Here is a 25,295-nt window from a genome sequence, read left to right as displayed (position 1 = left end):
CTTGGGACTCTTCCCCTCTCTCTCTGCCCCTCCCCCCACTTGCACCAAAGTACTAGTGCATGTGCTCGCGCGCTCTCTCTCTCTCTCTGAAATAAATAAATAAATCTAAAAAAACGAGTGGGGGAGGACAAAATTCAAATTTCTGCAGAGTAGATGAACAGATGTTACACGGAAGGTCCCCAGTGGACAGAAGGGGATCTGGGTTTGCCCTCCCGCTTATTGCTCTAGTCCTCAAGCAGAAAGAAGCCTATGTTTGGGGGTCTGTGACCCTGGGAGCTAAAATGCCTGGACCGAGTTCTGACCATGTAATGAAAAAAGTGCTAACAAAGAGGTAAGGAGGTGGAAGAGGATAAGCAACACTGACCAGTTCGTGTAGAGAGTGGTGATCGTCTGTTCCCCACAAGAATCCAGTGGCTGTGTCTGCTGGAGGAGGGCATTGCGGATGACTCTGGAAACATCAACACCCACAAACTGGGCCAGTGTCTGTATGAAACTGATATATGCTTTGACTCCTGCCAGCAGCTCAGAAGGCCTTGCGATCTCCTGGGTCGTGGCGTTGTAGCCCGCCAGCCACACAATGGCTCTGGGTGACAAAAATCATAATCACAATCACAATATCAAACACGGTAACAGCACATTTCTGCTGCTTCCAGGCACGGTGCTGTGATTTAACTACAAATAGGATCTCCTTTAAATCTCATAGCAACCCAATAAGGTAGGTACTTTTATCATTCCTGCTCCGCTCAAACCCTGCCCAGGTCCCCCCTCCCACTCAGAATAAAAGTCAAAGTACTTACGATGACACAGAAACACCTACACAGTGTGCCACTCTCCCAACCTCTTTAACCTCACATACGACCCATCTGCCCCTGGCTGCTTCTGCTCCAGGCCTACTGGCCTCCCCTGTGTCCCTGGAACATCCCAGGCAGGCTCCCACCTCAGAGCATTTGCACTGGCTAGTTCCTCTATCTTGAATGCTCTTTTCCCAGATAGTCACACACTTGGCTTCCTCAGTTCCTTCAGGAGTTTACTCAAATGTCACTTTCTCAAGCGGGCCTTCCTTGGCAGCTTGAGGGAATATACTACATATTTCAAAACAAAACATAGAAGACTAGGGGATTATTCAAAATAATTCTTCCACTCATTTCCCTAATTGCTAACTGTAGTGCTCAAATCCAGTATCAGAAATGTTCCTCCTACCTCAGGGGGGTAGTGAAAAGGGAGGCACAGTGGAAAGAAGGGAATCTATTTTATCAAAATCTATATATGTCAGGAAATTTATACTCATTATGTATTACCTTTAATTCTATACCAATGCTCAATTACAAGGTAATTCTCATTATACGGTAAATATCATTATCCTTATTTACAAGTTGGAAACTAAGGCTCAAACAAGTCAGAATCCTTGCTGCAGTGTCTTTCCCGAGGGCCAGGATGTCAACACAGTTCTGCTGACTGCAAAACCCCCTCTCACTCTACTAAGCCAGTGGTGATCAGTTCTGGTTGTCCCCCAAAACTGCCTGTAGAAAGTCTCAGATGCTTTTTGTTAGTTGGATTTTAATAAAGATACTTGAGGCCTATGCCAGATCAGCCACATCAGAATGACCACCAAGATGAATCGAACAGAATCCAGCTTTCAGAATGATCCTACTAGGCCAGCATAGAAGACAAGGAAAGAATGGTACCTGTTGAGTCTGGCCTCCAGATGGCTGCTGAGATACTCAGAAGGGAAGATGGTATGTTCAAACACAGAGAAGCTGTGTACATGATTCATTGTCAGTGCCAATTCTGTCAAGTTTAAGTGTAGCTTGTCCATGCTGGGAAATTGAGAAAGTAAAATGAGCCTTGATTACGAAAGGCCCGTCAAAATGAGCCTTGATGAGCGCCAGGGTCTGGCACTACCTGCTCATATCTGGGAAGGATATGTGACCCTCAGACCCTTCCATCTTCTAGGACTCCTAGACCAGTACACACCGATGCTGCCTTTAAAGGCAAAGGAGAAAATTCACATGTAAGTGCCTTCCCCTCTGTCTGTCGTTCCTCACCACCACCTCCACGTTCCCTTGCTGTACCTCCTTCCCTCTTCCTTGCTCTCCCTTCTTTGAGGAGCGCCACCTTGGCCCTCAAGGGCCCAGGTCCTCACTTGGTGACAATGCAGCGATTCTTCCGGTGACTCTCAGCTCCTGGCTTGTCCCTCTCAGGCTCTCCTTTCCTGGGGTTCTGTTTCTGCTTCATTGTTTTCTTATTCTTGGCCTTGCTGATGGTAGTAGCACAGTGCTTAGGTAGAAGCTGTAGGAACAGGGACAAGTGAGTAGAGAAATGAGATTCCTTCCTAGAACTGTCAAGAAGCCCATCTAACAGGCCCTCCACTAATCTCTCTTTTTTCATTTTTCTGCCTTTCTCTTTCTTTGCTTCCAGCATCTCTTCCTCCAAGGGGGGCCCATTTGAACTGCACACACTTCTTTCAGTTTTTCCTAAATATCCCTCATGGTTAGGGCTCAAAGGCTCAAAATGGCAGTGTCTTTTATGGATCAGATCATCAAGTCCCCACCCACATCCTGAGAGAGAGTCCTTCCTTATGGAAAAATTCAAGTAAAAGGATAGGATCTAAGAGCTCCACTCAACTGCACTTTCTCGGATCTTCCAACCTGAGGAGAGAGTTGTTTTTTGTTTGTATGGAATGACCATCTACATTTCCATATATTCCATCCCATGGAGTCAGCTACCCATTCTACCACAGTTCTCCAGAGACTCAAAGCTCACCACATGACCAGAACTCTTTTTCCATTTATTTATTTATTTTTTTTACAAGATAGCATATTTCTTGCTAGGTAGTTTTTTTTTTTTTAAGATTTTATTTATTTATTTGGCAGAGATAGAGAGAGACCACAAGTAGGCAGAGAGGCAGGCAGAGAGAGAGGGGGAAACAGGCTCCCTGCTGAGCAGAGAGCCCGATGGGGGGCTCAGTCCCAAGACCCTGAGATCATAACCTGAGCCGAAGGCAGAGGCTTAACCTACTGAACCACCCAGACGCCCCTCTTGCTGGGTAGTTTAAACACCAATTCTGTATCCCTTCTCTTAACCAAGATACCCAGTCAGCTGCACAGAAAACGTAAGATAGAATTACATATTCCAGTATCTTTTTCAAGGTAATCATCTTAAACTCTCCCCATTTAACCCAATGCTGCTGAGCATGTGCAGAACATGTCTAGAAACTCCCCACTCAGGATTACTCACAGAACAGCATAAGAGCCATGAGAAAACTGGTTTTGTTACTTCACAGTCACACTAAAAGATGTGACACTAAAGATATGTCAATCCTGAAATGGTGCCAAAATATCTGCGGTCATTTCTGAACGTAGTAAAAGACATAACCCCATTAGTAATGGCAACATCACCAATTACTTATTGGAAATGATAACTATGGAGGGAGCAACACTCACTTGGTTGAAAAAGTTCTGGTGTGTGAGAAAACAATTACTCATATCATGTTTTTGTCATCCTTGATGGAGCACTGAGCAAATCTCTTTAAGTGTGTCCCTTGCATGTAGTAGGTATTCAAATTGAGTGATGAATATACTCATAATCGTACTTACTTGCCTATCTTCTTTGCATTCCTTATTTAAATTTCTTTCTAATATGTATTTATATTCCTTTTTCCCTTAAATCAGGACATTCCCCCAAGAGCACGGATTGTGTCACTTCCTTCTGGGGCCCATCCTAAAATCCAGCACAGAGCTTAGAGCCCAGTAAGTACCAAATAATATAGCAGCTAACATCTACTGAGAGCCGTGTACTAAATATTTAACATGCTCGACTTCATTTCATCTCTAGGATATCTCTATGAAGGTTCTATTTTTATGCACATTTTACATATGAGAAGATGGAAAGGTTATGTAAGTAATAATATTAACTGCCCATATGTATACACAACACGCATGCACACACACGCACACACACACACATCCTGGCTCATCCTTCTCCCAAAGTTGCTACAAAGCCTGACTCAAACCCAGGAAGGGTGGGTAGTCTAGGAAACCTAGAAGACTCCAGGGCAATAGCAGAAGAAGCTCCTCGTTTTCAAATTTTCTGAGATTTAGATTGAGTTCATCATGACCAGGTGCTATGAGTCAGTCAAGGAAAGGGAGAGAGGGGAAAAGAAGCAGTTAAGGACCAGAAAGTAGTCCTGAGGATAAACACAGAGGAGGGGCCTGGAAATGTTCACAGGGCCCCAGATTAGGGTGCAGATGGACAGAAAGGGGAGACAAGATGTGATGTCAGGGGCCACTGTCCTAACTATGTCCTAACTAACACAGGGCAGAGAGAGGAGGGGAATGAAGTCAGAACGTTAACTCATCTCCCAGAAGTCTTCAAATGAGAGCACAGATTTTGCTGGTGTACAGCTGTTCAAATAAGAGTATTTTTAGACACCTCTATCTAGTCCTGAGGGAGTAAAGGAGTAAAGACTGAAGGGTTACACCAAGAAAAGAAACCTGCCATAAACTCAAGTACACAAAAGCCTTAGCCCTACTTGGGAGACAGGGCTAGAGAACTTGGTGTTTGAGAAGAAGACAAGGGAAACAGAGGGAAACTGAAATAGAGACAGAACTCTGAGCCTACCTGCTCACTCAGGTTTCGTTGTTCAGCACAGATCTCCAGGACACAGTTGCTGGTCTGCTTGGCCAGCTCTTCCAGGAAGGAGTTGCAGTGATGAAGGCCGTGGTTCTTCAGGTGGGGGTACTTTGAGAAAGAGGAAGCAAGGAAGAAATTGTCATCACCAAAACAGCCACTTCTTCCTCATAATCTGCTCTGATCCCCTGGCCTGAGTTGCCACTCCTTCTACAGAAGAAACTCAGACCCAGAGATAGGACACATTCTACATCAAGCTGAGATATTTAGGGACACATTTCACATACCTATGTACCCTTCTTATGACCAAAACCAGCATTTGGAATTATGTTTTTGGGAATAAGGATGAAATGTGATTAGAGGGATGGTAGAGCTTGGATTCCAGGGAACCCACCTCCTCTGGGCACATCTCGTGAGTGCAGTGGACAAAATGAGCGCAAATCAGGGGGAAAGCAATGGCATAACGCAACATGGTAGGCTCCTCCAGGGTCATGGCAAACATCTTCTCAAAGGTGCGGAGATGGAAGCTGCAGAGAAAGGGGAAGGAGACTTAGAACCAGGGGTTAGGTGCTGATCCCTTCCAGGTGGAAAGAATATTCATTCTTTCAGCAAATATTTACTGATCTTTACCCCTCCCTCTTTCATTTCCATACTCTTTTTTGTTTTTTCTAAGTAAGGTCTATGCCCACCATGGGACTTGAACTCATGAACCGGAGAACAAGAGTTATATGCTCTACTGACTGAGCCAGCCAGGTGCCCTACATTTCCCTACTCTTAACATAGACATGAAACCAAGAAACCTAACAGTTTTAGACCTTTATTCTGGACCCCATGGCAGATTGGAGCGGATCTTCGCTCCCCTATACAAAATTTGCTATTCTTCCCTCAGAACCTCTCTACCATTTGGGCCATTCTTCCTAATTTAGAAATCCTTCAGTAATATTAATCCACATCCCTCCCAAAAATTGCCCACTCAGGCTTCAGAAAACTTTCTCAGGTTAATTCCATGATACTAATCTTTCCTCAACCCTATATCTTCTCCACATCATGCACTCTTTATATACTTTCTTATGTTTGCAATTAATATGTTGATGTCCTTTTCACATGTGAGTGTTGTATCTCCCCACCTACACTGCAGAAAGCAGAGTCAACATATTGTGCTGCTTGTTTGATCTGCCAAAGGATACAGTTATGTACAACAGTGGACACTTGATAAATGCTGAATGATACCTAGGAAGACAAACTAAGTTTCATCCTCCAAAGGCCCTATTCTCCAGCTCTCAATTATTTTCAGCTCTCTCTACTAAAATTCCACATTTTCCATGTCTCTTTTAAATCACAATGTCCCAAGAATAAAAAGAAGCTGAAGAAGTTTCCAAAGATAATAATGTGGGAAAAGCCACACTAATGAATTATCCCAAGTAATTATCCTAAAGAAAGCCAAAACAAAAAGAAGCCATCCTCAGATTCCTATCACTTAGTAGAAGCTGGAATGAGAGAGTTGGAGCATCTGTCTGTAAGGAGACCCCAAAGATAAAAGGTTTTCCCATCTATAGGAAGGAACGCTATTCTCCACAGAGGCCAGGGAAGAGATCAGGTCAAATGATAAAGAGCTTGGAGGAAGGACATACCAGAAAGTAGACAAGTCAGAAGTTTCCACCAGTATGTTCTCTACTGAGTCCAGCATTCGGGAGTGAAAGACAATGAGGTTCATCACCTTGGCTAAATCAGTGTTCTCGTGCAGGTGCAAGGGAGCCTTAGCCACACTGGTATATGCCTATGGTTGGTGTTAGGAAAAGAATGGAGAAGAACAACATCAATGAAAAGAACTGTCCACTTGGAACTACAGTTTGGCTAGGATTTGTCCTGCCAATCAGCAGTTTTCTTTCTTCCTTTCTTTCTTTCTTTCTTTCTTTTTATATTTTATTTATTTATTTGAAATGGAGGGAGAGAGAGTGAAGGAGAGCATAAACAGGGGTAGTGGCAGGCAGAGGCAGAGGGAAAAGCAGGCTCCCCACTGAGCCGAGAGCCTGATGTAGGGCTTGATCTTGGGACCCTAAGATCATGACTGGAGCCAAACGCAGATGCTTAATCAACTGAACAAGGTGCCCTTCAACCAGCAGTTTTCAATGTTGAATCACTTTATACAGTAGAGATTAGGAAATAAAATAGAAGGGATTGTTGGGGAGGGAGAACTCTCAGAATGGAGAACCATTAACAGGAATAGACCTACCTGTAGACGGAACCAGTCCAGCCTCAAACCAGAGAATTCAAATTTCTCTCCACTCTCAACTGCAAGAAAAACAGAAGTTCAAAAGAAAATAAGAAAACAGCACCCTATATCCAACTCCACAGAATGGTAGGTCCTTTTCAAAGTTATCTTGTCCCTTTCCCTGGCTTGGGATCAATATTTCTAGAACAATAGATGCTTGCTCTTATATAGACCTCTCCTCCTCCACGACCCTCCAGTTACCTTGTTTGAGATTCAGGGAGGAGAGAGTACTGACGAATGAGGACATTATAATGGACTCCTCCTCAGGACACACAGACAGGTTCTAAAAGAGAAGTTGGAGTTGCCATCAAGCAGGTAGAGTTTCCACCAGGATAGAATCAAGGACCAGAATTCTCACTCCGTGCATGAAGATACAAGAGCTGCTAAGCACCACAGAGAAAGAGCTAAGCAAGAGGCTTCCCCGTCTTGCTAAACCCAATTTCTCTTTATTTTTCTCTCCTATTTCTATGTAGCTTCATGTAGGAGGGGGAAAAAAAGACTGCGGAGATTATTCGTGGTTTTTTTTTCTCTTTTACCAAATGTAGAGAAGAAAATCGGGCTTTTTGACACACAATCTACAGAGCATGAGACTCAGCCAGGGTGGACCCCAAGGGGAAATGACTGGGCATCGCACTGACCTTTCCAAAGTAGAGGCAACTGAACTTACTTGAATGATGTCGCTCAGCACAAGAGCATCAAATCTAGCCAGGTACTGAAGGTGGTATTGCTGTATCACTTTGATGTGTCTTCGGACCAGAGCCCTGATCTCCTCCAACAGGAAAAGCAGTTCTGCAATGCTCCTACAAAGTCAAGGGTGAGAACAGGGAGATTAAGAGACTAGAAATATCAACTGAGACAAAGGCAATGCAGACACTGAGACCTTCCAGGTCATTTGATGTCTCCCTGTCCCTTTCCCTGGGCCATCTAAGGTCAAGATTCTTAACCATGTTGAGTACTAACGAGTCAGCATAGTCCTCAGGGGTCTTTGTCTTGGTGACGTTTTCTGTGTGGCGAACCAGCCAGGTTACCTCATCACGGATGAAGGACAGGGCCATGAAAACATAAAGGGCCTAAGGAGAGGACAGGGACTATGAGAATTTTCAACCTGGAAAACAGATTTCAAAGCACAAAGAACTATCATGACAAAACATGGATGGATACCATTGTGTAGCCAACTCCAGCAATAGTGTCCAATAATGAACACAGAGACCCACAAAAAAAACCATAGGAAACAGAATCAGATATGGTCATATGTTGACATTAGCGCACAGCCGATTCTTTTTCATCCCTATTAAATCTTAGAAATATTTACTAGGCATTTACGTGATTTGAAAAAAAAAAAAGCAGCAAGCTCTGTCTTCAATTAGTTCATGTTCAAATAGAGGATAAGACAAGTAAACAAATAGCTATGATATACTACCCCCTGATGGTGCCCAAAAAAGAGATCCAAGAACTTTCGGGGGGACTCCCAGAAGATTCAAAGGAATCAGCATATACATATACAAACAGATCACGAAAGCCTCAGAAATACAAAAACTCCTGAATACCAAGTCATTCCACACCGCCACCCACTCTACACACACACAGACTTTTATCATTGGCCGTTATCCCCCAGTCAACATTTCTCTTTCTTGCCTTAGGACCCAGCAGTCCTGGCTCATCGGTTAACACACTCTCCAGCTCCTTCACAGCCATCCGCAGAAACTGGCGTCGTTGACAGTGGAACTGGCCACTAGGAAAAGAAAGTGGAAGCTAGAGACTAATGCCTCTCCCATCCTTAAAAATCCGCCTAAGGCATTTAGGAAGGGGGGTCAGGTAGGAAGAATGTTCAGTGCCACGGTTAGACTTGGTAAGAAAACATAAGAATCTATGGGGCAGCAGCAAGTTCTTGGGTTGAAGCAATAAAGCTGTACAGAACCCGGGGGTGGCTTACGTGAGAACAAAGGTCCAGAGAGATTCCTATTCCATCCCCTCTTGGAGGGCCCATTCCCCACCTTTACCTGTTCGCAATTACATGTTCCTTGCTTTCCTTGATGTCTGCCACTCTCTTGCCATACCTGAGGATTGACACAAACACAGCAGCGTGGGCCACACCACTGATTAGAGGCCTTGTCCCACCTTCCCAGTCCTGAGAGATTCCAAATCACAGCCTATGTAGGGCAAGCAAGGGCAGCCCTCACTGACAGGATCTGTGCAAACCCAGCTGTCCCCCCAGCCCCTTGATAAGAGACTCACAGAGCTTAGAGATTATCCTGTTCTCTTCACTGTTTTGCAGATAAGAAAATAACCTCTAGGAAAGAGAAATGACTTGCCAGGAGTTACACAGGGTTTTAGTGGCAAAGCTGGGACTGGACTTCTTGTCCCGTGCTCCTGCCTTATTGTCAGGCCAAAGTCCTCTTCCAGGTTTGAGGGAAATAAAAGAGGCAGAGCATAAATATGACATAGGCCCTGCCCTTAAGGAAAAGAAGTTACTCCAGCTCTCTGCCGGGTCCCATCCATCTCCTCCTAGAATTTTCCCTTATCAGTGATCTCTTTGTCACTTTAATCTCTCCATCTTGGCTGGTTGATCCTCTTCTTCCAACACAGGAGTTCAAAGCCTCCCTCATCCTGAAAGACCCTCACTTGACCCCGACCATCTCCTGAACTTTCCCATTCTCCCACACTACCAAACTCCTCCAAAGAGATCCCTAAATGCTTTTTACTTCGTCACCCTTCACTGACCCCTGAATCCCACGAGGCCTTTGACACTAAAAAACTGCTCTCTCTAAAGTCCATGTGAACAGCTGAATCACTAAATGGCCTTTACGTTGTTTGCTGTTTGTCTGTTATGTTTGACTCTCCTGACCATGTCTCTTTTTTCTCCTAGTGATCCTGCTCAAAACTCCCACATTACCTTAGGCTCTGTGTGCTCCCTATGTTCCTTCTATCTGTCTCCTCTTGTGGGCATCACTGTTGCCAGTGCATTAGTCAAACTTCATAACCTGTCTTTTCCCTTCTCCAAACCACTCCCTATTGACCTTGGCACAGAATCAAAGAAATGTAGGGTTGGAAAGTATCTTAATTAAATCAGGATTCAACTCCATGGCATTCCTGGGAGATAGTTATTTCAACCTCTACATGGTATGATGGAAAGCAACAGGATTAAGAGTCAAAAAATCTGGAGTTATTTCCTAATTCCATATTAACTGAGTGACATTGAGATTGAGCTCCATTGTCTCATCTACTAAATAAAATTTAATACTTATACCTGAATATAAGTAACATGAACATCAAATTAGATCATTTATGCCAAACAACTCCCTATGCTATGAATCTTAACATGTTAGTTGTCATTCTTCAAACATGTCTTCCATTCCTTAAAAGCAATAATCATTAGAAAGTTTTATAGGTATGGGGCACCTGGGTGGCTCAGTGGGTTAAGCCTCTGCCTTCGGCTCAGGTCATGATCTCAGGGTCCTGGGATCGAGCCCCGCATCGGGCTCTCTGCTCAGTGGGGAGCCTGCCTCCCCCTCTCTTTCTGCTTGCCTCTCTGCCTACTTGTCATCTGTCTCTCTCTCTGTCAAATAAATAAATAAAATCTTTTAAAAAAAAGTTTTATAGGTATGTAGATATGGATACAGATATAGACCCAAATCCACTCCTGTAACTTCTAATTATTAATCCTAGATTTACTCTCTCTTAGCACTGACAATGGTTTATTTAATGATTATACCCAGCTGTTGAGTATATGAGGAATAAGTATTCTCACAGACTAGATAATACATCTGTTTGGAAGGCAATTTGGTAGGAGCTATTAGAATTTGAAATATGACTGGGTGGCTCAGTCAGGTAAGTGTCTGACTTCAGCTCAGGTCATGATGTTGAGGTTCTGGGATTGAGCCCCACACCAGACTCCCTGCTCAGCGGGGAGTCTGCTTGTCCCTCTGCCCCTCCCCCTGCTTGTACATGCGCTCTCTCTCTCGCTCTCTCTCTCTCTCTCTCAAATAAATGGAATCTTTTTTAAAAAATAAAATAAAATTGGGGCGCCTGGGTGGCTCAGTGGGTTATGCCACTGCCTTCGGCTCAGGTCATGATCTCAGGGTCCTCGGATCGAGTCCCACGTCAGGCTCTCTACTTCCCTCTCTCTCTGCCTGCTTCCCTCTCTCTCTGCCTGCTTCTCTGTCTACTTGTGATCTCTCTCTGTCAAATAAATAAAATCTTTAAAAAATAAAATAAAATAAAATAAAATTTGAAATATGCATACCCTTTACCCTAGCAATTCCACTTCTGAGAATCTACCTAATAGAAATGTTCACAAAGATACATGGCTAAGAATGTTCATTACAGCATTTTTTTGTAACGATATTTTTAAAAAAGGAAACAGTCTCAACTATGTCTCAATTTAAAAACAAAGAAAGAAAAGTGGAAACAGTTCAAATGTGCATCATAGGGGATTAGGTAAATAAATTATGCTTCAACCTCATAACAGAATACTATGCAACTGTTAAAAAGAATAAGATAATTGTCTACAGACTGATATGCACAGATATCCAAAATAGAGTAAGTGAAAAAAATCAAACTGCAGAATGTAACACAGAGCGTGGATCCTCTGCTCTTTAAATATTGCTTCTATAAGGTTGAAAACACATGCACAGCTTTACATGTTTATATATACACAGAAGCATCTGGAGCACATATGCCAAACTATTCTGGGAGATGAGACTATAGACAACTTCCACTTTGTATTTTGTACATGTTTGAATTTTAGTTTACAACTATAAAAAAACAATAAAGGTATTTGACCCCTTCCTCAATCCAACACCTCTTTCTCTTTATAGTTCCCTATTCTTCCTTACACAAACTTCTTCAAAGAGTTATTTGCTAAATTTGTTATCTCCCATTTGCTTCTAAACCCACCACAACCCAGCTTTCAGTACTCAACTGAAGTCCACAGGAGGGACACTAAGACCAACTTTATAGCCAGATCCAATGAACATTTTTCAGCCCTCTTTTTCTTTTTTCTGACCTGTCAATGTTATGTAACGTAAATAACTAATCCTTCCTCCTAAGAATGCTTTCTTCCCTTAATTTCTGTCTTCCCTCTTCTCAAGACCCCTAAAAAATCTTAAAATAAGATTAGTTGGCTCCCACATCTCACCCTTTCCAGCTGCTAAACAAGTCCTCGGTGACCTTGTGCACCTGGAGCACATCCTCCCGGATGAGGGTGATGTACAGGGAGCCCTGCAGACACAGCTTCCACAGCTTCTGGCACTGGCTGTTGGAGTTGAGGCAGCCATTACAAAGAAGAAACCCAACTGCAGGTGGGTAAAACAGTGCAGAGGAAGACTTTTAGAATTTTCTATCCATGTAATGTGCTGCTACATTGATTCCCAACTCATCCCATAAAACTTACTGATAATCCAGCGCTCCATCACTTCCACAGACAGGTACTCACAGGCCATCTATGAGAAGAGAGGCAGAGATGGTCAAGCCATTATTGAACTCGGTCTTCCCCTAAAGACTGAGGCTGTAAAGATAAGGGCAGTCAAACCAGAATTTAAGTACCAAAACCAACTTTTTTTTTACCAGACTGGATCAGGGTACTTTGATAAGCCAGTAGCTGGGGAACCTCCCAATAATGGAAGTGAGGCAACCAGAAGCAAAAACAAATACAGTTGAGAAAAAAAAGAGGAGGTTGGGCTGGAAGTCAGGACAAATAAAAGGTTTAACATAACTTCTCTTCAACAGTTCATAAAAGCGATACTCAAAACATTCACATGATTTCTCCCTCTTATGGATTCTTTTACCCCTTCAAGTAGAAATCACTCATTTGACTTTTCTCATTCATCTTGTACCATCCCTTGTCTTTTTATGACTGTATGGCATATGTTCCCCTACAAGACACTAAGTTCTTTAAGCACGGCTGTTGGGCCCATAGTAATTGAACAAAACTATGTGTTAATTGATGCCTATGTTTAAGTTCCTGCTAGTCTGAATAGTGTCTAATGACTCACTTTCATCTACCCATTCAGTCTATGATTAGGTATTAAATTCTTTCCATGGACAAGCACACACTAATCCCTGTCCAAACAAAAGCTCTAACCCAACCATGACTTTTAGCTACAAGAGGTGATCAACTTAGATACACATCCTAGAAGAGGTTTAAAGCACTCTTAGAGGTGATATTTCCTGAAAGAAGCACCCTCTACAGAGATGGCCTTGGCAAAAAGAATGTCATCCCTGACAAGAGGAGAAGGGAATCTACCGTGTCTGAATTAGCAGGGTTGATCATGGCCGGGGGGGTGCTGATAAGACTCAGAAGCTGGGCACTGCGCCATTGCTCAGCCCCTTGGTTCCTCCGGACGAAAAGGAAATGCAAAGAGAGGAGGGCTTCACTCACAGCCTGTGGGGAGAAACCAATGAATCCTTAGTGTCAATGATGAGGACGATATACTTCCACCACAGGAATTCCCCCCTCTCTTAGGGAACTTGCCTTTGTGTGAGGCCCAAACTCCTCTGTCAGCTTCTTCAGAGGTTGGTCATACTCTAAGACCATCTGCCCCAGACGGGCAAAACTGGGGTCACTGGAAGAAAGCATAGGAAAGAAGAGTTACAGGTCTCCTTTAACCATGATGTAAACTCTCGTGTTTGCATGTAGGATAAAGATGCATATCTGGGCTAACATTCCCCTCTACCTCCAAAGATATATATACTGAACTGTGAATTACATATATAGATATGTATATGTAATATACATATATAGATAACCCATTCCGGGCCCAGGTGCATTAAGCTATTCAAGAGAACTATATAATTTGGGACAGGTCCATGAAAGTTTCTTCCTTGTAAGCACCCAAAATGGTGTTGAACATAGGATAGGTACTCTATAAATTCATGTTGATTAGTTGTAATTCAAGTGATATGCCTAGACCCAAATTTGTATACAACCCAAAAAGATATATATTCGTTCAAGCTAACGGGTAAGGCATGTGTCTAGGTTTTCATGTAAACACATGGGAATACACATCATACATAGAACAAGGTGTCACAGCCTCCTCTGATCCCTCTAGTTTTCATTTTTTCAGCCCGTAAGTACTTTTATTTGCACTAATGGAGGGGCACAGAATTTCAGATAATCCAAAATCCATTTATACTTGGCTTCAAATGTATTATCATATATTACTTACCTCTAATGGCCTTACCTTGCTGATATTATTCCTACCAATACTAAAAACAAAAAACAGAACAACAAAAAACAACTTTCATTTCCTTTTGCAATAACCTGAAAAGCATGGTGGAAGCCAGACCAGGATTAAAAATTGATCAGAGACAATGCAAATTGAATAATCCACTAACAAATATTCAAGAGTTAACTATATGTAAACGGGCAGTGCATTTGTTGAAGTATGCCTTTAAAAGTATTTTAAGTAGTTTTTTGTTGTTGTTGTTGTTGTTGCCTGGGTCATCACATAGATTACAGGTTCTCAAATGAGAAAACATGGCTTCCATTTCCTTTGCATCCTTGTACCTCATACCACCATGTACAAGATTCTTCATCTCCTGTACCCCCTTCACTCACCTGTGCCCATGCAGCATCTCGTGGGCACAGTTGTACATGCCAATGAGGACTCGGCGGTCCTCGATCCGTGACAGAAGTAAAATAACTGAGGTGTAAGTCACAATCAAGTCCAGGTAACTCCGAGTGAAGTCAAAGTTGAGATTCTACAAGGAAAATACATAGGAACCCAAGAACAGCAATGCCAATTAATCCCTAATTCACCAACCATTCCAGATAGTGCCAAAGAGACTCTGAGAGGGTCTCTTTAGAAGGAGAACAGGCAGGATGAGAAGGAGAAAATCAGAACAACAGTCAAGGGTTAAAAGTGAGCTCAAGATACAAAAAGGCCAGGAGATATGGTAGCATCTGGAGGTTAGAAGAAGGGCAATAAGAACATTTTTGTCATTTTTATATTAAATCATATGGCTGATTTACTTAATACACACAAATATACTTTAGCTTTAACACTTGATATAAAAGAATTACAATCCTAGCGTGAATAATACAGTATATTATAATCCTGAAGGAATAGCCATTCCTCCAGTCCCTTCCCAACCCACACTGTCCCAACCGAGACCTTTTGTATGGCTCTGAGGATAGGAGAGAATGAAAAGAATCTTACAATATCAAAATGGCACTGGCAGGCATCAATGGTGTTGAGAAGTTCATATACATGATCCTGGGGGTAGAATTGGAGAAGAGAATGAATAAAGAATAAAGAGAAGATGACATGTAATACTAGAATTTTAAGGGAAAGTTTCTTCCCTTATATAGGTCCTAAACAGCCACCAAATAACAAAAAGAAACATTGCTGAATAGAAGGAACTCCTTCTCAGAAAGCCAGCAGTGGACCCCTATCAAACTTACCATACCAAATGCTCATGTTTCCACAGGCACAGTTCATCACTAGATTATGGACACTCTGACTTTATCATCCCAATGTCCCCTTCCTCCACAAAAGAGGATTACAAAATGAAGATCATCTCATGGGCTCTTTTATTTAAATTCAGTTAATTAACAACAGTGTATTCTTAGTTTCAGAGGTAGAGATCAGTGATGCATCAGTTGTATATAGCACCCAGTGCTCATTACATCACAAGCCCTCCTTAAAGTTCATCACCCGGTTCCCCATCCTCCCACCCTTCTCCCCTCCAGCAACCCTCAGTTTGTTTCCTATGGTTAAGAGTCACATATGGTTTGTCTCCCTCTCTGATTTCATCTTGCTTTATTTTTCCATCCCTTCCTCTATGCTGCTCTGTTTTGTTTCTTAAATTCCACATATGAGTGAAATCTTTGATAACTGTCTTTCTCTGATGGACTTATTTCACTTAACATAATACCCTGTAGTTCCATCCATATTGTTGCAAATGGCAAGATTTCATTTTTTGATGGTTGAGTAATATTCCATTGTGTATATAACCCACATCTTTTGGGGGGGCTGCTTTAAGTTGTTTTTGTTGTTATTGTTGTTGTTTTTACTAATATATAATGTATTGTTTCAGGGGTACAGCTCTGCGATTCATCAGTCTTACACAATACACAGTGCTCTCCACAACACATACCCTCCCCAGTGTCCACAATCCAGCCATCCCATTCCTCCCATCCCTCTTCCCTCCGGCAACCCTCAGTTTGTTTCCTGAGATTAGGAGTCTCTTATGGTTTGTCTCCCTCTCCGGTTTCGTCTTGTTTCATTTTTTCTTCTCTTCCGCTATAATCCTCTGCCTTGTTTCTCAAATTCCACATATCAGTGAGATCATATGATAATTGTCTTTCTCTGATTGACTTATTTCACTTAGCATAATACCCTCTAGTTCCATCCACATTGTTGCAAGTGGCAAGATTTCATTTTTTTGGTGGCTGCAAAATATTCCATCAATTATATATATATATATACACCATACCTTCTTTATCCATTCACCTGTCAATGGACATCTAGGTTCTTTCTATAGTTTGGCTATTGTGAACATTGCTGCTATAAACATTGGGGTACAGGTGCCCCTTCAGATCACTACATTTGTATCTTTGGGGTAAATACTTAGTAGTGCAATTGCTGGGTCATAGGGTAGCTCTATTTTTTACTTTTTGAGGAACCTCCACACTACTTTCCAGAGTGGCTGCACCAGCTTCATTCCCACCAGCCGGGTAAGAGGGTTCCCGTTTCTCCCCATTCTCTGATAGGCTCTTTCTAAGATACCAGAAATCAGACCCAGTTTTTTCTTGGATTCCATCTCCTGTTCTCATTAATCATTATCAAATGGAACTATTACCCAATTCTCTACGTGTTTCTATTTACAGACTACCTCCCATGTGCTAAGTACTTACTAGGTAATTTATATATACTTCATTTAATCCTCATCCCAGTATTACAGGGATTCTTTTTCTTTCCATACATAATTTTACCTAAATAAATATGCAGTTTTACTGTGGACACCTCCCTCCCCCTGACATTAGCACCCACCCTCCATCCTGTACCAACCCCCAGCTAAGCAAGTTTAACAACCCAGTATGTCCTTTCTTAATTTTCTCCCTATTTATACAATCCTATTCAGACAGTGGGGGGAGGGAGGGAGAAATAGAGTGAGAGAGACAGCTTTTTTGATCATTTGTGTCACAAAATTGAGATAATATTGTACTATTCTTGCCATTTTGCTTTTCTCGTTCAACCTTACCTGATGACAGTCCTCCAAGCTATCTGGTAGAACAATAGCACACTTCTTTTTAATGACCACATAATACCCCATGGCCAATTAATTCAGCCTTTCTCACTAATGGACATTTGCTTTGTTCCCAATACCTGGCCTATTCTTTGTTCCCTATTCTTGCCATATTGGCACTTTCATTTCTACAAAGGTAGAACTCCTAGATCTAAGAGTATATATATTTTTATTTTAAAAATACATTGTCAGCAGTGCCTGGGTGGCTCAGTGGGTTAAGCCTCTGCCTTCAGCTTGGGTCATGATCTCGGGGACCTGGGATCGAGCCCCGCGTCGGGCTCTCTGCTCGGTAGGGAGCCTGCTTCCACCCCGCCCCCCGCTGCCTGCTTCTCTGCCTACTTGTGATCTCTGTCTGTCAAATAAATAAATAAATAAATCTTAAAAAAAAATACATTGTCAAAGACTTGAGCAGATACTTTACCATAACAAATACACAAATGGCCAATAAGCAAATGAAAAGATGTTCAACAAGATTAGTCATCAGGGAAATGCAAATTAAATCAACAAGATATCATCATATATCTATGAGAATGGCTAAAATTTAAGTCTGATAATAGTAAGTGCTGATGAAAATGGGGAACAACTGGAGCATTAGTATATTGCTGACAAGAGGAGAAAATGGAACAATGACTTTGGGAAAAAAGTTTGGCAGTTTCCTATAAAATCAAATGCATGCATACCATTTGATTTAGCAATTCAACTTCTAAATTATTTACCCAAGTGAAATGAAAAATACGTTCCCTAAATGATTTGTACTCAAATGTGTATAGCATCTTCTGCATAATAGCCAAATATATGCATAATGGACAAAACCCAAATGTCCATCAGGTAAATGGATAAATTGTATCCAAACAATGGAATAGTATTCAACAAAAATAGGAAATGAATTGTAGTTACATGAAACAGCATTGATAAATCTCAAAAACATTATACTGAATGAAAGAAGCCAGACATAAAGGAAGGCAAACTGTATAAATTCTAATTATATGAACCTCTAGAAAAGAGAAGAAAATTATAATCTAGAAAGCACATTAATGGTTGCCTGGGGCCAGGGGTTGGGAAGGGAGGGACTGACTAGGGAAAAAAGGCTCAGGAAACATTTGGAAACTTTTCTTTTTTTTTTTTTTTTAAGATTTTATCTACTTCATGAGACACAGAGAGAGGGAGGCAGAGGGAGAAGCAGGCTCCCCACTGAGCAAGGAGCCTGATGCAGGACTCGATCCCAGGACCCTGAGATCATGACCTGAGCCAAAAGCAGTTGCTTAATGGACTGAGCCACCCAGGCGCCTGATGGAAATTTTCTATATGTCATTGCGGTGGTTGTTACACAGGTATATACATTTGTCAAACTTTCTAAAATGGGGAAAAAATATTTCCATATTATCTTCCCCAAAAGGCCTTATCTAAATGAACATGTGGAGAAACCAAAGCTAAGAGCTGTTAAGATACTTGCACATGATCACAAACTAGTAAGGGATAGTATCAGAATTAGAACATGGAGCCCATGATCTCCCCTCTATACTACATGACTTCTGAACCTGTCTAGCTCTATGTGGCCTCAGTTACTAGGAGGGCCTTTCTGCAACTTCTTGCAGCTCAATTCCCACAAGTTAATGTTAATGATATTAACATTTGTTGGCCTCTAACCTTATTATATGCTCAATACTGAGCTAGATGTTTTCCATGCATTATCTCATTTAATTCTCACAAATACCTCACATAGTAAATCTTAATCCATTTTACAAAGAAACTGAGATTCAAAGAGTTTCTTGTCTAAGGTCATATATCTGGTAAGTGTTTTGTTTTGTTTTGTTTTTTTAAGATTTTACTTATTTATTTGACAGAGAAAAAGAGAGAACAAGCAGGGGGAACAGCACCCAGAGGGAGAGGGAGAAGCAGGCTCCCTCAGCAGGGAGCCCAACACAGAGCTTGATCCCAGGACCCCGGGATCATGATTTGAGCTGAAGGCAAAGGCTTAACCTACTGAGCTACCCAGGCTCCCCCTAGTAAGTATTAAAGCTAAAATTCAAAACCAGGTCTGTCTGATAATTCAGAGCCTATCTACTTTACAATGCACAACACCTCAGTGTCTCTATTATCCTTCTTGCCCTAAATGAGCCATACCATACACCTTGGGCTCAGAACTTTATCAATGCAACAGCCAGCAGTGTCCTAAAATCCCCTCTGGACTCCAGCTTTTCCTAATGAGAGACTTCTTCATATGAATCCAGCCTTCTTTCAACCACCCCCACCAATGCCTACCTTCTTCCTAAACACTACTCTCAATTCCAAGATTAATAACCTCTGACCTGGGGTACATGGGCGGCTCAGTGGGTTAAGCCTCTGCCTTTGGCTCAGGTCATGGTCTCAGGGTCTGGAATCAAGTCCCACATCAGGCTCTCTGTTCAGCGGGGAGTCTGCTTCCCCCTCTCTCTCTGCCTACTTGTGATCCCTCTCTCTCTGTCAAATAAATAAATTAAAAAAAGAAATAACTTCTGACCTGAACTTCCTTCCGGTTTTACAGTTTTCTGTGGCCCCACTTTTCTTTTCATTATGTGTTGAGTGGCCTGGATTAGCCCCCTCAGGTAGATACAGGGCATCCAAAGCTGGGTTCCATACTCTTGCATCATTGAAGAAATACTATGATACCATCACAAACTTGGATTGCTCAAGTGGCTAAAATTTGTGTCATTTCTTAAATGCAGAAATAATACATGCTCGCAGAAAAATTAGAAAATACAAACAGGCATAATTTTAATTAATGTTTAAAACCATTCAAAATTCCATCAATTAGAAGTTCAAATTTTCTTTATATGCATGTTTATCCAGGTAAATATACATATTAGGGACATCTTATGTCTTACTGTATTATAATTTGCTTTTACATTAAAGAACATATGAAGAATAAAAAACGAATATACAAAGAACATTTTTCTATGCCAATTGACATTAATATATATTATCATCTTACACAGCTGTAGGCATATACTCTATATATTTGTAGGCATATACTCTATATATTGGATACATCAATTATTAACTTGTCATTATTTTTTTTTAATTTATTTATTAGTGAGAGAGAGAGATAACGTGTTTGTGTGTATGCATGCATGCACATGTACAAGTGGGGGGAGGGGCAGAGGGAGAGAATTCCCAAGCTGACTCCCTACTGAACCAAAGCCATGCTCAATCCCAGGGCTCATGAGATCAAGACCTGAGCCAAAATCAAGAGTCAGAAGCCCAACCGACGATGCTACCCAGGTACCCCTCAACTTGTCCCTATTGTAATGTAGCAGAATACATTCTTTTTTTTTAAGAGTACATTCTTTTTTTTTTTTAAGAGTACATTCTTTTACATATCTTTGCACTTCTGATTGTTTCTCTAAGAATAATTTCTAGAAAAAAAAAGAATTTCTAGAAGTAAAATTGGTACATCAAAAGTATGTTTTGGGGCACCTAGGTGGCTCAGTGGGTTAAGCCTCTGCCTTTGGCTCAGGTCATGATCTCAGGGTCCTGGGATCAAGTCCCGCATCAGGCTCTCTGCTCAGCAGGGAGCCTGCTTGCACCTCTCTCTCTGCCTGCCTCTCTGCCTACTTGTGATCTCTGTCAAATAAATAAATAAAATCTTTAAAAAAAATGCTAATGATTAGGAACTCTAGAAGAAGAGTAGAATAATATGCATTGTAATACTCTTGAAATTTTTCAGTAGATTTATAATAAAATATTGGGGAATCATACTTAAAATACATGAATACTTAATAATACTTAAAAATGTATAGTTTAATAAATTAAAGCTGATCATAATTTCACCCCAAAAGTAGTTATTTCTAACAGTTTAATGTATAAAGTTCCAAATCTTTCCTACGTACATACTAATACTACATGTACAAGCCTGCATATCCTTTTAAATGAAGTATAATTATATCAGACACAATTGTATAACTTGCAACACAAATGAACATCTACTAAGGGCATCTGGGTGGTTCAGTTGGTTCAATGTCCGACTCTTGGTTTCAGCTCAAGTCATGATCTCAGGGTCATGAGATGGAGCCCTACATTGGGCTCCTGCTTGAAGAGTCCTTCTCTCTCTCTCTCCCTCTGCCTGTCCCCTTACTCATGTGCTATAAATACATAAAGAAGTAAAATCTTTTTAAAAAAATGAACATCTAGGGGCGCCTGGGTGGCTCAGTGGGTTGAGCCTCTGCTTTCGGCTCAGGTCATGATCTCAGGGTCCTGGTATTGAGTCCCACATCAGGCTCTCTGCTCAGCAGGGAGCCTGCTTCCCTTCCTCTCTCTCTGCCTGCCTCTCTGCCTACTTGTGATCACTCTCTGTCAAATAAATAAATAAAATCTTAATTAAAAAATGAACATCTACTAAAGAAGGAGTAACCTCTGAAGGATAATGCCTACACTGGGGACCTGGAGTGGTAGAGCTCACCCGAAATTCCATGACATCCACAAATGACTGGTAGTAGTTGGTAAGGAATCTAATTATCTCAGCTTTTTCCCGATGTACTGGTCCTAAATGTTGCTGAGAGAAACACAAAACAAAAATTTTAAAACACAAAATAAGAAGACAATTGATCAAAGTAACCCAAGAAGAATAGGAGTTATACCTAAAACACTTTTTAAAAAAGATTTTATTTGTTCGACAGAAAGAGAGAGAGCACAAGCAGGGGAAGAAGAAGGAGAGGGAGAAGCAGACTCATTGCTGAGCAGGGAGCCTGATTCAGGGCTCAATCCCAGGATCCAGAATCGAGACCTGAGCAAAAGGCAGACGCTCAATCGACTGAGCCACCGAGGCGCCCCTACAGAAAGTGTCTTGAAGAGGCTTGAAATACACTTACAAAGTTGGAAAATATCCGATGCTCTGAAAGTTTTGAACAGGGGAGATTCTCTAGAAAGAATGGTGCATGTGATCCTGACTAGATACAGAGTGCTGAAAGAGAGGAAATTTCAAAGTCCCTTTCAGTCAAGGAGGCTTACCATATATTAAAGTCAAAAGAGGCAGAGTGAGAAGATGCTACAGGTACAATGGTAAGAAATGTAGAGCTTTTAGTAAGGGAGAAGTAAGGGATATTTCAAGAGAGGCATAACTCTAATTAGCAAAGAAACACTGAGTTGGAAACAGGAACAGCAGAAAATATATGCACCCTGCTGGGTTAATCAAACTGTCTTCTTCTATAAGAACAAAGTGTTCTCATGAATCTTGCAATGGAGAAAGGGGAAATGCTTTGCTCTAGCTTACCCTGCAAGAATCCCAACTTATCTCAGAATTCTCAAGACTACAAGAACCTGAAGCTCTGTGACTGAGCCCAAGAAAATTGAAAGAAGGCTACTCTATCCCTTGCCAACTTCTAAGAAAGGCAGTCAAGAGGCAAGTTTAAGCCACCCAAGTGTAGAGTTATTTCAGAGAAAGGGGCAGGGGGAACCATGTTCTCACCGTGCTGTTTCGGATATCTATGTTGGGAAATTTCTTGTTGATGTACTTGAGAGAAGATTCCATGGACTTTTCCAGTAAGAAAGGTGGCTTGGATTTGGGGTCTGAACAAGTCTGTACCAATAAAACACACCATATTTTTACTCTTTCTCCCTCCCCCCAAACATACTTCTTCCTGATGCATTCATTTTCACACAGTCTCTCTTACGGAAAGAGAATCTGGGAATTCATTACAAAAGCATAACAGTAGAGGAGAAACAAGCATCAGGGCATGAAGCCAACTATCAGTAGAGCTAAACAACCTGGGTATCTTGTCTTACCAAGAGGAGTTCAGTGTCTGCTCGGCCCCAGTGCTAAGAGGAAGCTCTCTCCCCACCCCTCAGCTAAAGCCGGAAGGAGTGAGAAAAGCAGCTGCTTGGGAGTTAGACTTCACGGGTGAGTGTGTCACAATGTCCATATGTAAGTATCTCATCCCAAATGGCATTTGTGGAGGATGTTGGGTCACAGAAACCAAGTTCCTGGTGATTTTTATTACAAAATGCACAAAAGTTCCCTCTCTCTATTTTCTCTTCCAGAAACTGCCTATTCTTGCCCATCTTTATCTCTTTACTTCCCTAGGCCAGCCCCTTGCCCCCTAGCCTGATCCTGTCCCCAGCATCTCTCAATTCCAGAATTCCTATCCTAAACACACACACACACTACAGCATGAACTCTCAGACACTGTGTACCTCAGAAGGCACCAACCCATATTTTATTGAAATATTGTATCTATTTTTTCCCTGTAGGAAAGTCCATGGAAAAGTTTTTGCCATAGACCCAACTTTGGATATCTTCAGAGTATGGGGGATCAGCAATAAACAATGAGACCCAGACTTCTAGACCCCAAACCTTTATTAAGTGACTCAGAACAAAATTATTTCCTATCCCCATATACCCAGCAGAAAGCAGACTCTCACTGGGGCAAGAATTATACCTAGAAAAAGCCTCCCCTTCTGCTTCATAGCACTGGCTGGCCTACATAATCCGAGTGACTGAAGGCCAGTTAAACCAGTGGGGAAAGAAGAGGGTGTCTAACCCCTGGAACTGCCGGCCTCAGAGTCTCCTGCCCTACTATTGCTGGAATAAATGGCACTAGTCCAGTTGCTCATGCTTACCTTCTTGATGTTATACATACGGATGAGAACCCCCTGACCTCGATCATTCAGGATAGTGAGCTTCTCAGCTAATTTATGCTGGTAGGCAGACGTCAAAGACATGATGGCCTCCGAGAGAGAGGAGTATCCGGACAGCAATGTCGAATCTCCCCAAACACTTTCAGCTTGGGTGGTGACACCCCCTGGGCGGAGGGACACAGCCTGGTTGGTGCGCTGGTCTTCCTGTTGCCTCTACAATTGGCTCATGGGTAAAAGCAGTCATTACAGCTCACAGACCTTCAGAATCTTCTTGTGCTTCCTCTTGCACACTCAGCAGCAGACATTTCCTCTTTTTAGCGGTGCAGCACTTTTGGTAAGACTATGAAGCGGGTGGAGGCAGGGGAAAGGGACAGGCGTTGAAGGCTCTTCCACAGCCTGGTACAAACCTTTTTGGCCTTAACCCTTCACCAGTGTCCTATAAAAAGCTCAACACCGGACAAAAAAACTATCGACCACCCCACGCCCATACACCTTTATACTACTTCCTCTTTTATATACCCCCATTGAAATTGCCTGTTATTCTCAGCTGAACCTTAGGCCTAACCATCTTTTAAGGCCCAGATTAAATCCTAACTCTTCCTCATTGCCCCATCTAATGTCAATTATTATACAGAACACCATATTCTTCACTATATTCTCAAGTATATATCTTATCTCCCCCTACTACATCATAAGCTCCTTAATGATAGGAATTGTATCTAGTACTTCTTAATATCTTTCACAATACTCTAGTACAGTGATTCTTAAAGTGTAGTCATATCAGCATCACCTTGAAACTTGTTAGACATGCACATTCTCAGGACCCACCCCAGACCAACTGAATCCAAAACTCTAGGGTAGGGTCCAGCACTCTGTGTTTCAGCAAGCCTTCTAGGTAATTCCAATGCATTCTCAAGTTTGAGAACCACTGCTCTAATACAATAGTTCTTTTTTTTTTTTTTTTAATTTGAGAGAGAGCACGAGCAGGGGTGGGGGGGGCAGAGGGAGAGGGAGAAGCAGACTGCCCACTGAGCAGGGAGCCCGATGCAGGGCTCAATCCCAGTACCCTGAGATCATTACTTGAGCCCGAGCCGAAGGCAGACACTTAACTGACTGAACCACCCAGGCACCCATCTGACAAATGGGTGCCTGACCTTCTTAAAGGTGCTTAAGAAACTGAGATCAATCCCTATCCTCTGAGATTCAGAATTGGGAGGTTTGCAGTGGGGCCTAGAAATCTGCATATTTAAGTACCCTGGAAAGTTTTGAGACAAATGTTCTATCAGAAACATGCTGAGAAACACTTACCTCCTGGAGCCAGTAACCACTCAGTAAATATGCTGATTTATTTGTTGAATTATTAAGACTAACTTGGGAAATAGGCCCCATGAAGAACCAAATTAACTGAGATTAACAAGGGGAAATTAATAGCAGACTTTAAATGTTAGGAGACTGAATGAATTTTTTTTTAAAGATTTTATTTATTTATTTGACAGAGAGAGATCACAAGTAGGCAGAGAGGCAGGCAGAG

The 25,295-nt window shown here is 41.9% G+C and overlaps 1 protein-coding gene across 2 annotated transcripts in view; it reads right to left on the bottom strand.

The window, feature by feature from the left end:
- Positions 1-23,910, bottom strand: part of LOC111157715 (NCK associated protein 1 like) — a 39,842-nt gene extending 15,932 nt beyond the window's left edge. Inside the window, exons 1-21 of one of the 2 annotated variants that reach the window (XM_022519354.1) lie at positions 23,747-23,910; positions 22,596-22,706; positions 21,591-21,683; positions 15,061-15,117; positions 14,460-14,602; positions 13,374-13,464; positions 13,146-13,283; positions 12,294-12,342; positions 12,039-12,195; positions 8,902-8,958; positions 8,537-8,633; positions 7,862-7,971; positions 7,569-7,701; positions 7,103-7,184; positions 6,863-6,921; positions 6,261-6,406; positions 5,024-5,156; positions 4,621-4,740; positions 2,144-2,289; positions 1,686-1,817; positions 365-583 (exon numbers count right to left, since the gene is read on the bottom strand). In XM_022519354.1, coding sequence (XP_022375062.1) covers positions 365-583; positions 1,686-1,817; positions 2,144-2,289; positions 4,621-4,740; positions 5,024-5,156; positions 6,261-6,406; positions 6,863-6,921; positions 7,103-7,184; positions 7,569-7,701; positions 7,862-7,971; positions 8,537-8,633; positions 8,902-8,958; positions 12,039-12,195; positions 12,294-12,342; positions 13,146-13,283; positions 13,374-13,464; positions 14,460-14,602; positions 15,061-15,117; positions 21,591-21,683; positions 22,596-22,706; positions 23,747-23,848 — 2,375 coding nt within the window. In that variant the 5' untranslated portion in view covers positions 23,849-23,910. Of the gene's footprint in view, positions 1-364; positions 584-1,685; positions 1,818-2,143; positions 2,290-4,620; positions 4,741-5,023; positions 5,157-6,260; positions 6,407-6,862; positions 6,922-7,102; positions 7,185-7,568; positions 7,702-7,861; positions 7,972-8,536; positions 8,634-8,901; positions 8,959-12,038; positions 12,196-12,293; positions 12,343-13,145; positions 13,284-13,373; positions 13,465-14,459; positions 14,603-15,060; positions 15,118-21,590; positions 21,684-22,595; positions 22,736-23,742 lie in introns of both variants that reach the window. The other variant, XM_022519353.1, reaches the window with a different exon arrangement.
- Between the last annotated feature and the right edge of the window lie 1,385 nt (positions 23,911-25,295).

This window comes from Enhydra lutris, unplaced genomic scaffold (assembly GCF_002288905.1).
Source record: "Enhydra lutris kenyoni isolate GAN:26980312 unplaced genomic scaffold, ASM228890v2 scaffoldscaffold56, whole genome shotgun sequence".
Lineage (NCBI taxonomy): Eukaryota > Metazoa > Chordata > Mammalia > Carnivora > Mustelidae > Enhydra > Enhydra lutris.
The sequence above is the reverse complement of the archived record's forward strand: the minus strand, read 5'-3'. Positions and strand labels throughout refer to the sequence as shown.